Here is a 12,075-nt window from a genome sequence, read left to right on the forward strand (position 1 = left end):
AATTGTTAAAACTATGAAATTAGCGTTGGTACTACTAACTGAACTACAGACTTGATTCAGATTTCTTCAGTTTTTCCATTAACAACCTTTTTCTGTTTCAGTATCCTACACTGCATTTAGTTGTAATGTCTCCTTAGTCTCCTATAACCTCTGACTTTATACAGTCTTTCTTCGTCTTTCATGGCCTTGATACTTTTTTTTTAACATTTAATTATTTTTGAGAGAGAGAGACAGAGCTTGGGTTGGGGGGGCAGGGGGTGCGGATAGAGAGAGAGAGGGAGACACAGGATCCAAAGCAGGCTCCAGGCTTTGAGCTGTCGGCACAGAGCCTGACTTGGGGCTTGAACTCACTAACCGTGGGATCATGACCTGAGCCGAAGTCAGACATTTAACTGACTGAGTCACCCAGGTGTCCCTCATGGCCTTGATACTTCTGGATACTAGTGATCAGGTATTTTGTAGAATTTTTCTGGATTTGTCCAATCCTTTCTTAGGGATAGATGGAGATTGTGGATTTGGGGTAAGATTCACAAAGAGGTGCTGTGCCCTTCTTGTCATATCCTATCAGGGAGCATGTGATATCAGCATGATTTATTACCGGTGATGGTGACCTCATTTACTTATATGGATGATGTTCTTCAGGTTTCTCCATTCTAAACTATGTTTCCCTTTTCATACTCTGTTCATTAGAAGTGAGTCACTAAATCTAGCCCAATATGTTCAAGTGGAGGAGAATTAAGCTCCATTTCTTAGCAGAGTTTCAAATAATTGGTGGTCATATGTCAAAACCATAACAGTATAATTTAAGGCAAAATTGATACAAAAAACTGGGGCCCATGATTTGCCCAGGATACACAATGACTGCATTGCAGGTTTAGGACTAGGATCCACTAGACTTATTTCCTGAATCAACTATTTATTTATTTTACTTTCAATAAAGGCATTTGTGAATGTACCATGAAAAACATGGGGCAAGCATTTCCTACAACACAATTATTACTGGGCTTATAGGGTAGTTAGGCACACTTGGGAAACACACCCAGAGTTGTACTTCTAAAGATGAGGTGCTGGATTTCACCACTTGGTGGCTGTGCCTCTTCGCCACTTACAAGTTGAAGTCCTCTAGATCTTATCCGCATACTCCTATCCCATAGGTTTCTCCTGTACCTGATTTCTTCCTGCCCTCACCCATACCCCCTGCTGAGTGCTGGAAGGTCCTGAAACAGCCAGGAGACTGAGGACAGACAAGAGAAGAATGTAGGAGATATCCAGGCTGGAGGTGGAGGTTTGGAAGCAGAGTAGGTATGAGTGAGAATGGGTACCAGTTTCCAATTTCTGGCATGCTTTGTTTACTGTTGTAATGCCAGACAAAAATAAGTATTTGTGGAATGGATATAAGGGCAGATAGATTAGAAGAGAAAGAAAGAATAAAGTTGAGTAAAGGAAGTGAGAATAATTTGGTTGGAGTATCCAACTGTCCCTCCTGTCTTAGTTACATACATGCCCTTCTTACCCCAGATGGCCAAAGCAGGCCTGTCCTTGGTGGAAGCCTTTCAAAACCCGTGTCATCATCACACAGTGATAGGAGTGATATCATGCGTTATACTTAATCCTCTCAGTGCCACTATGCAGGAGGTATTATTTATTGTCCCCTTTTACAAATGGAGCTCAGAGAAGTTAAGCAACTTTCCTGAAGTCACAAAGTGAGTCCTAGATCCAGGATTGGAAACCAGACCTCTCTGACTCCAGTGTTGTCTGGAGCAAAGTCTTTTATTCTACAGTAAGACTGGTTAAAATGCAAATTTTAATTTTCAGGAAGTATAAGAACAAAGATTAGAGTGAGTATAAGGACGATGTCAAATACTTTGTTGTCTATATAGGAGGAGGAGAAGAAGGAGGGAAGGAAGGAAGAGAAAGAAAATAAAAGAAAGGCAAGCAAGCAGTCCTAAAGCTAGAAGCATTGGGATTTGGTGAAAAGATAATATCTGGAAGAACAGAGAGGAGAGGCTAGAGTTACTGAAAGCAAACTTGGTCCACCTGCCTGTGTCAGGGCTTCTGATTTTCAGAGTAACAACTCCTATTAATTGAGCATTTATTATGCAAATGATTTCTCAGATAATCCCATTATCTCATCTAATCCTCTTTTCAGGTCTCTGAAATGGATACAATTTCTATAGGTAAGAAAATAGACTTGCTGGTGTGCCTGGGTGTCTCAGTTGGTTAAGTGTCTGACTTAATTTTGGTTCAGGTCATGATCTCGCATCAGGCTCTGCACCGACAATGTGGAACCTGCTTAGGATTCTCTCTCTCTCTCTCTCTCTCTCTCTCTCTCTCTCTTTTTAAAAAGTTATATATAAAAAAATATATAGACTTGCCACAGTTCAAGTCACACGGAGAGTGGCAGGCCAAGATTTGAACACAGATCTTCTGATCTCAGGGCCCCAGCTCCAAATCCAAGTGGACCTCCCTTCTTTATAGGGATAAGTAGAAGCTGTGGGCCTCCCCAAAGGCATAGTAGCTACAGGGAACTCACTGTCCACCCTATCCTCCATGAGGAGATACCTAGGACCACCAGTATCACCCTTGAATAAAGTGGGAGAGAGACTCAATAGATGATAAACACACAGATCCTCTTTCAACATCAAAATTTCAACTTGAGGAATGGGTAGATTCTCAATTACTGTCATTTTAGTCTTCCACTCATTTTTTTTTTTTAATTCAAGTTAATTAACATACAGTATAGTCTTGACTTCAGGAATAGATCCCAGTGATTCATCTCTTACATATGACACCCAGTGCTCCTCCCAAAAAGTGCCCTCCTTAATGCCCATCACTCATGCAATACACTCACTTTTATTTCTCAGAAGCCTTGAAAATGCCTGTTTTACCATAGAATTCTCAGACCTGGGTGCATAAATGTTTATAACCATGAAACCTCTGCAATTTTGGCTTCAATCAGAAACTGCTGTCTCTGATATATAGAATAATAAGTTTCAGGAGTTTTGTGAATAAGCTCACTTTGACAGCAGCATTAATATCCTTTCCTTGCTGTCTAAGCTTAACTTGTCATTGGCGTAACAACCCTCATGAAATATCCATGGTCTATAATTATAGTTATAAATCTTATGTGTCCTGCTGATGCTATCGGCCAAACTTTAGGAGACATTTTTTTTTTTTAAATATCAGGGTTGTGTTTTGTGGGTTTCTTTTTTTTTTTTTTTTTTTTTTTTGGTTATTTGAATTATAAAATACTTCTTTTAACATTTGAAACACTATAGAAGTGTTTAAAATAAAATGAACCACCTTCTCCTTCTTCCCCATATTCCCCCGTTAACTACTATTATGATTACCATAGCTTAATTCCGTCCATATTTTTTTCTTTGCTTTGGGACACACACATATGTATTCAAGACAAAAGGAGCATAGCTATGCATATTATTCTGTAATATGCTTTTCTTTTTTTTTTTTTTAAATTTTTTTTTTCCAACGTTTATTTATTTTTGGGGCAGAGAGAGACAGAGCATGAACGGGGGAGGGGCAGAGAGAGAGGGAGACACAGAATCGGAAACAGGCTCCAGGCTCTGAGCCATCAGCCCAGAGCCCGACGCGGGGCTCGAACTCACGGACCGCGAGATCGTGACCTGGCTGAAGTCGGACGCTTAACCGACTGCGCCACCCAGGCGCCCCTTAATATGCTTTTCTTAATAAGACATTCTGAACAGCTTTCCAACCCAACATATTCAGATCTACGTTACTCTTTTTCAGAGCTGCATAGAATTTCACAATATATATATAACATATATAATAATATATATAATTATCTATAATCATTATCAATCCTCTATTGATAGACATTCAGGATGTTTCTTTTGTTGTTGCTGTTATTAAAGCAATGCTACAATGCATATACTAGTATATACATTTTATGTACTGACAGATAAATTTCTAGAAATGAAATTTCTGGAGTCAGAACTCCTAACAACCTAATCAGATGAAGAATGGTCTTTTGTTGTTTGCATTGATAGATCAGAGAGTATGTACATTTTAAATTTCATTAATATTGTTATATTAATTTCCAAAAAGAATGATAGTTGCAGACAACAGACACTTTTTCAGTTTAACTAAAAAAGAGTTATTAAAAGCAGTTAGGTAGCTCCAGACTCTTCAAGAGGGTAAGGGAACCAGGGAGAGCCACAGCTAGGACTGTCACCTTTGGGAGCAGTACGCAACCATATGACTGCACTATTGTAGTGTAAATTCCATAACTACCTCTTAACAGCTTGGCCCTTATCACACTGGGGACTGGATGCCAGGTCAGCCACAGATTTCCAGAGAACCACCTTGCTTATCAAATAGTGAGACAAGTGTATTAAAGTTTTCCCTTGTGGTTATGATTCTTATCAGGTTCTTGTGTTTCAAGGAGATTTAACCTTATATAATTTGAGACTATATTATTTGCCATATAATGGCTCTTGATTGTTATTTGTTCTTTGTAGCTTTTATCTTTTATGATAAAATGTTCTTATTTAAATTTCATTTTTTATATTAGTTTTACTTCTATTGCTTTTTTTAGTCCTGATATGTAATGTAGGCCCATCCCTTCCTTTTCAACATTTTCTTCTCTCATTCTGTTGTTTTTCTCCTTTGATAAGGGAGTTAAACTACTCATTTTTATTGTTACTACCCTATATTTTATCTTGCTCCTTTCATGTTATTTTATGATTACTTTTAATACTTTTCTATTTCCACTTTTTCCTTTTCATGCTCAGATGCATTGTGATCTTTAAATATCTTATTTGTCATAAACAATTTATAAGTGTTACTATTGTATTCCCATCTTACTCGTGAGTTCTCCCTATTTTTGTAGTCGTTTAAGTCTCTATTTCCATACTGAGATACCAAAATTAAATGACTAAATCCTTCACCAAACGTTTCACTGTCCTGTCTACACCTTCCCTCATCTGCTTCCAAATTAAACAATTTTGGAAATGTATTATTATTTCTCTCTCCCTGCTCCTATTCCCCTCCCCAACTCTTGTGTTTGTTAATATTCTAGAGTTGCAGTTTCATGGTGTTATTAAATGCTCCTTTAACATATGTTTTGACTGTTGTAATTTTTTTCTTTATAGAGCCAACTATAAATGTACAAAAATCATTGCTCATCACCATTTTTATGCTCTTTGTCTTCCACTCTTTTGAAGTCTTTGTTCTCATTGAATTTTTATTTGCAGCAATTTCCTTGAGTAATTTCTTCAGAAAGTGTACAGAGATGTTATACTTTTGAGCTCAAAGCTTTCTTTTTTGGGATGCCTGGGTGGATCAGTCAGTTAAGCGTCCGACTTCGGCTCAGGTAGGTCATGATATTGCGGTTCGTGAGTTCGAGCCCCACATCTGGCTCTGTGCTGACAGCTCAGAGCCTGGAGCCTGCTTCAGATTCTGTGTCTTCCTCTCTCTCTGCCCCTTCCCCGCTCACACTCATGTATGTGTCTCTCTCTCAAAAATAAACATTAAAAATTTTTAAAAAGAACTTTCTTTTTTTGTCCTTAAATTTTTTTTTTAATTTTTTTTAATGTTTTTTATTTATTTTTGAGACAGAGAGAGACAGAGCGTGAACGGGGGAGAGTCAGAGAGAGAGGGAGACACAGAATCTGAAACAGGCTCCAGGCGGTCAGCACAGAGCCTGACGCGGGGCTCGAACTCACGGACCGCGAGATCATGACCTGAGCCGAAGTCGGACCCTCAACCGACTGAGCCACCCAGGCGCCCCTGTCCTTACATTTAGATAATATATTGGACAGGTGTGAGATTCTTGAGTCAGAGACTTTTGCTTTAGGAACTTTGTAAATGTTGTTCCACTATACCCAGTTTCAGATATTAGGTCGATTCTCTTTCCTTTGTAAGTAATCTGGTCTCTATCTGCAAGTCTCTGTTCTTGTCTTTTGGCTTCACAAATGCCACTGGAATGTGACTTTTTTCATTAATCTTCCTAGGATTTAGAGTGCCCTCTCAATCTGAAAATCTTGTTTGTTCACAATACCAGAGCAATTTTCTTCTGTCATTTCTTTGATTGTTACTTCTCTCTCTCATACTTTTTTCTCTAAGATGCCATTATTTGTGTATTGGGCCCATAAGTCTCTCATCTATGGATTTTGCCATCCACGTCTCATATCTTTTTGCATATGGTTTCCATTTCTTCAAGTTTTTGCTCTCTGTTGTGAGATATTATTTCCATTTGTTTTTTCCAGAATATTAATTCAGTTCTCATCAGTGACTATTCTTATTTGGTTTCTCTATTTAATTTTTAAATTCAGGAATAGTGCTTTTTTTCTTCCAGAATTCATTTTTTTCCCTGTGATCTAATTGCATCCCCTTAAGAGTTCTCATTACATTTTTTTTATTATTATTATTATAGTGCTTGTCTGTCTTTTCCATGAGTTCTGCCTGAATAGGAGCCACCTGGTCTTTTTTTTTTTTTTTTTCTTTTCAGTTGAGTCCTCTTTAATTGGTTGTGATTTTTCTACTCATACCCACACAGGCCAGGCTATTAGTATCTCTTGATGGTGATGAATTGACAGCTGGTGGAAGGTACAGTTGAGGATTTTGACCTAATGTGTTGGCAGCCAAATGAACTGGAAAACCATCATCTCTTTGCTAAGGATGAATGGCAAAGCTTTCTGTTCTTAGGCCTCTTACAGAAAGAAAAAGCTGTCCTTTTAAAACTCCTGCAGTTTATATCCAATGCTGCCAACATCTTTTTAATGGGGCAAGATAAAAAACAGTAACCTTCAAGTGAGGGGAGGAAGTGTGTCTTCCTTTGCAGATGCAGAGAAGGATCTGTTTACTGTGTAAGTAGGGCCCCCTCAGGAAAGTGAGAAGTTAGTTGTTTTGCACCAGACTCTGCTAGAAATGCAAACCTTGGACTACTTGGGGCCTCTGAGATGCAAATAATGTTGCCAGAACCTATTTGTCTCTCTCTGAATCCTTGCTTCTGAATTTTATTATGTCAAAAGAGAATTAAAGATTTTCTTTCTTGGGGCGCCTGGGTGGCTCCGTCGGTTAAGCGGCCGACTTCGGCTCAGGTCACGATCTCACGGACGTGAGTTTGAGCCCTGCGTCAGGCTCTGTGCTGACTGCTCAGAGCCTGGAGCCTGTTTCAGATTCTGTGTCTCCCTCTCTCTCTCACCCTCCCCCATTCATGCTCTGTCTCTCTCATGTGTCTGACCCTCCCCCGTTCATGCTCTGTCTCTCTCATGTGTCTGACCCTCCCCCGTTCATGCTCTGTCTCTCTCTGTCTCAAAAATAAATAAATGTTAAAAAAATTTCTTTTCTTTCTTATTATTTAAATAATTTAAGAAAAAGGACTATGAAAATGATTAAGAATATTGATATATAACAGATTATACCCATGTAAAATAGTCGTGAAAAAAATTTTTCAGTGTTTATTTATTTTGAGAGAGCACAAGCGGGGACTAGGCAGAAAGAGAGAAAGAGAGAGAGAGAAGGGCAGGGAGAGAGAGAGAAGGGCAGGGAGAGAGAGAGAGAGAAAGAGAGAGAGAGAGAGAGAGAGAGAGAGAGAGAATCCCAAGCAGGCTCCATGTTGTCAGCACAGAGGCTGATGTGGGGCTGGAACTCACAAACGTGATATCATGATCTGAGTCGAAATCAAGAGTTGGACACTCAACTAACTGAGCCACCCTGGCACCGCAGTCTTGTGAAAATCTATGTATGGATTATAAAATGTTGCACTTGGTCACTACTGCAAAAAATTTTTTTCCCAACAGAAACGCTTTAAGAGCAATTTGGAAAGTAACTTTGAAATTAGAAATCATTGTTTTCTTATTTCACACTTAAAAGAAGTTTAACATTTTATCTCCTGATTCTGATTCACCCTTGACAGATATAATGGCTTGCAGATATAAGTTCTGAAGTCAGTTGCCTACCAGAAATGTCAGGTCAGTTCCCAGTGTTATGCAGAAAAGTAGGAGTGCCTGTGGTTGGCTGGTAGCTAGACAGGTGCAACTGTGTCTTCACAGAGCAGTCCTGGGGAACCATCACTCAGTAAAATGATACTCTTGTAATCCTCAAAGACCTCCCCTTTGCATTCGACTTCATTTACAGATAGCATTGGATACCAGTTACTGGACTGTCATTAATCATGTCTTCATCTGGGGAAGCGTTGCCACTTATTTCTCCATTTTATTTACAATGCACAGTAATGGCATCTTTGGCATCTTCCCAAACCAGTTTCCATTTGTTGGTAAGTGAGTCCTGCTATCTGTGGGGGCTAGTGTCATGCTGTCATTTATTTTTCTTTGTAATTTGTTTTCTGTGTTGGGTGGGTGGGATGACGGATGACCAATAATCTTTTCTCTAGGAATGGATTGAGCCAGGCATCTAAAGGTTTTCAGGCTTGAGAAGAGCTCCAAGAGATTAGTTTCTGCTCTCCCTGCCAGACTGAGAAGAGTCACTACAATAGCTGCATATAGGTTTCCAACAGCCTAGATGCAACAGACTGTCCCTTTGCAAACAAGAAGCATAACACATATTTCAAGGTTATCTGAGGGTCTGTAAAAAGGTCATGTATAATACAAAGAAGAGAAAGAAGTGTTAGGCTCTCCCTTTTATCTCACGTGATCACCAATTACACTGCCAAAGTTCATCTGTAGAACTCACTTGCATTTATTTAAGACAGAAATGAGGTATAATTTAGAGCCATCTAAAAAAAAAGCTGAATGTTCGTCTATAAGTGGCACGTAGAGTGGGCTCTGTAGTTAGATATCCAGGGTTCAGTTGTCAGCTCCACTACTTGAATGCTGGATGACCTTGGGCAGATGCCTTTTCATGCCTTGATGTTTTAAATTCTAAACCAGAGATATTAATAGTTTATATGTTCATAGGAAACGTGAGGGATACATGAGATACTGCATGTAAAATGTTACCATGTGGCTTGGTACATAGTACTTTTTTAGTAAATGCTAACCATAATGATGGTGATGATGATGATTCAAGCAACTGTGTCTTGATTATTAGTTGGGAACACTGCAGAGTGATTTGAGCAGCAGATGGGTAGCCAAAGAACTCCAAAAATACCTTAACACCCTGTTCTATAATACTACAATGGTGTAAGCCACCATTGTATTCCACATTTCTTTTTTTTTTTTTTTTAATTTTTTTAACGTTTTATTTATTTTTGAGACAGAGAGAGACAGAGCATGAACAGGGAAGGGTCAGCGAGAGGGAGACACAGAATCTGAAACAGGCTCCAGGCTCTGAGCTGTCAGCACAGAGCCCAACGCAGGGCTTGAACTCACGGACAGTGAGATCGTGACCTGAGCCAAAGTTGGACGCTTAACCGACTGAGCCACCCAGGCGCCCCTGTATTCCACATTTCAAAATGATTCCCAGAGGGCCACTGAGCTTTATTCCACAATGAGGCTATTAATATACTTTCTCAGAAGTTTTGAAATCTCTAGTATGTGTAAGATAAGTTGGTAACAGTGATGTTTCTCAGTTCATCCCAGCAAACTGTGGAAAAGAGAGATGCATAGTGTCAGCCTTCTTGAGCTTTATCAGGCAGGACTGAGATTTTCATCCACCAGTTGAGGAATTCAGTCTAAGGAATCCAGAAAAACAATTCTTAGAAAATTTATTTATGTAGAAAGCAAAATAAGAGCAACTATAGGGCTATGTATTTCCACTGATGCAAAGGCACCTGAAATTATAATTCCAATTAAATGCGCACATACACTCAAGAACCTTCTTTTTCATCTTCTGCCTCACTTTGCATGTCTATGGAAATCTTTAAATTGCACCACTCTTACTTAGCATGAAACATTAATACTTTGTTTACCAAAAGATTACAACCATGTAGAAACATGACGGTTATGAATAAGAATAAGCATGTTACGAAAGACAGACATTTAACTATTTTTAGTTTTTTTTTCTTTTTATTCCTTCCTTCCTTTTCTTTTTTTTTTCTTTTTTGGTTGCCAAATCTGAAAGTTCAGCGCATTGATGAGAAGACTTCTAGTCCTAAGAGAGCATTTTAGCACGCATAATGAGACTGGAATGCCTCAACTGGAGAAAGTAGTCTGTGTGGGGACCACTCTCTCCAGCTAAACACATGCCATTCCAGGAATTAATTACTGAGCTCCAATGAGACTTCTCAAAAGTTAGATCAACATTGGGGTTTAAGAAAAAAAAAATTTTTTTCCTTAGTAGCCAGCAGCAAGCAGGAGTGTGGTTTTAAAGTGAAGCTTGTTTTTCCAACTGTGCCTGGGGGTACTGAGCTTCAAGGAGCTCAAAGAGTCATGTAATTTATTGAGTCAAGTTTGTTTCTGCCTAGGCAACTGTAATCGACTGCTCTTTGGTGGGCAAATTCTATCCTCCAAAGCCAGAAAGTGCAGACATACCAGTCAGTAGCCAAGCCCTCATACCCCGAACACATTCAAATGGGGTTAACACTTTAACTTTGAGAGAGGGGACCTGGCTAATTGGAGGTATTGTGGCAAATCCCTAGAAAACCAACAGGGACAGATGTTTATTTTGGTCATTTAAGTAGGGTTGACATGGTTCTGTAGGATTTGTCTGTCTGCTTAATTGACCCTTATTGCTTTCTTTAAACAAACACCCCAGAATATGAGGTGTGAGTATAAAGTAAGGAAACCAGCTTCAGGCTTGGTGATGATTTTCACCACAGTATTGCACTAGCATGTTGGATGGCTGCATCAGAAGCCTCCTAGTGAGAGGAATGCTCCTTTCACAAACCCAGGAACATCCTTGATCTCCTTGGAACCTTGAATTATTCATAACCAAGTAAATGTTAGAGAGATCAGCAAGTCCCTTTGAGGCAGGTTTTCTGAGGTTGCTGCCTGAATTGTAAAGGTAGCAGCTAAAGCTCTCCTTTTATGGCATAGCCAGTCACCAAGACTATTGAGATTGTACCTGCATCCCAGACATATATTGTATAGTTTTGATATGACAGTTTTATTCAAGAGTCTTTAAGAGCAAATGTGCCTTTTAAAAATAATGGCTGCTTTGTAGTCAAGGGGTCTTGAGGCTGGATGAGAGAATTCTGCTTCTTGAGTGAGCTGGACTGAGTCTGGATCAGAGAATACTTGGCTCTGATTGGCTGTCTCCAAGTGATCAGGCCATGAAGCAGTTCCCAAGGATGATGATCCTACCACTCTTGCCTTACCATCACCTCTGAGCATACTATATACTGGAGAAGACACCTAGTGGTCCTCCCTAGTAGTCCAAACCTCACCATTTCAAAAAAGGCCTTATGGCAATAGACAGACACTATTAATTCAATAATTCAGTCCTATTTATAACCACAGTGTGTATTTTTGTCCTTAATAATAGGAAATGCACGACATTCTTTGGCCCAGAAGTGCATCTGGCTGGTTATTCTCTTAACGACAGTGGCTTCTGTTATGCCTGTGGTGGCATTCAGATTTTTGAAAGTGGATTTATGCCCAGCCCTGAGTGACCAGGTATGTTGCAGCGCTGATGAGCATTTGAAGGGCTCGTTCTTGGCTCTTGGAATCATGTCCTTCTCTGCCTGATTGGAAACCTAGGAAAGGGATAATGAACATCTCGCCAGAAATACCCATAGGTATATGGCATCACATCACAGTAGATGGAACTGCCCACATCTGAATGGACCAGCTTTGTGAATGCCAATGAAGATAAATGTCTAGACTAAATATGAGTGTAAAACTGTTCTAAGGCAAAGGCAAACCATAGGGAAAGTTATTGACAATGGGGGCAAGTAAAGGATGCAGTAAAAGAGAAACAAGTAATGTATCAGGTGAAGGAATTCTAAATTTTTGTAGAAATGTGGTAGTAGATTCAGAAACATGGGGGAGATGTTACCTTTTGAACAGATTAAGAAAGGGAACAGCAACATGATGACTGGATTGGAAAATACAAAGTTGAAAATAGAACAGATTATGGAAATTCTTAAACTAAGGGATTAACAGTATATATTTCAATGTTTTATGAGAAGAGTAGTATAAGCAAGACTATGTCAAGTTAGGTCAGGAACCAGATAAAAAACAGAAAAGGAGAAAT

The 12,075-nt window shown here is 39.3% G+C and overlaps 1 protein-coding gene across 7 annotated transcripts in view; it reads left to right on the top strand.

The window, feature by feature from the left end:
* The window catches only part of ATP8B4 (ATPase phospholipid transporting 8B4 (putative)), a 264,094-nt gene that overhangs the window by 250,250 nt on the left and 1,769 nt on the right, over window positions 1–12,075 (top strand). For 4 of the 7 annotated variants that reach the window (XM_045449777.1, XM_045449778.1, XM_045449775.1 and 1 more), the window contains 2 exons: window positions 8,119–8,257; window positions 11,365–11,495. In XM_045449777.1, coding sequence (XP_045305733.1) covers window positions 8,119–8,257; window positions 11,365–11,495 — 270 coding nt within the window. Of the gene's footprint in view, window positions 1–2,149; window positions 2,178–7,897; window positions 7,953–8,118; window positions 8,258–11,364; window positions 11,496–12,075 lie in introns of those variants that run through there. The other 3 variants (XM_045449780.1, XM_045449779.1, XM_045449781.1) reach the window with 3 other exon arrangements.

The sequence above is a fragment of the Leopardus geoffroyi genome, chromosome B3 (genome assembly GCF_018350155.1).
Source record: "Leopardus geoffroyi isolate Oge1 chromosome B3, O.geoffroyi_Oge1_pat1.0, whole genome shotgun sequence".
NCBI lineage: Eukaryota > Metazoa > Chordata > Mammalia > Carnivora > Felidae > Leopardus > Leopardus geoffroyi.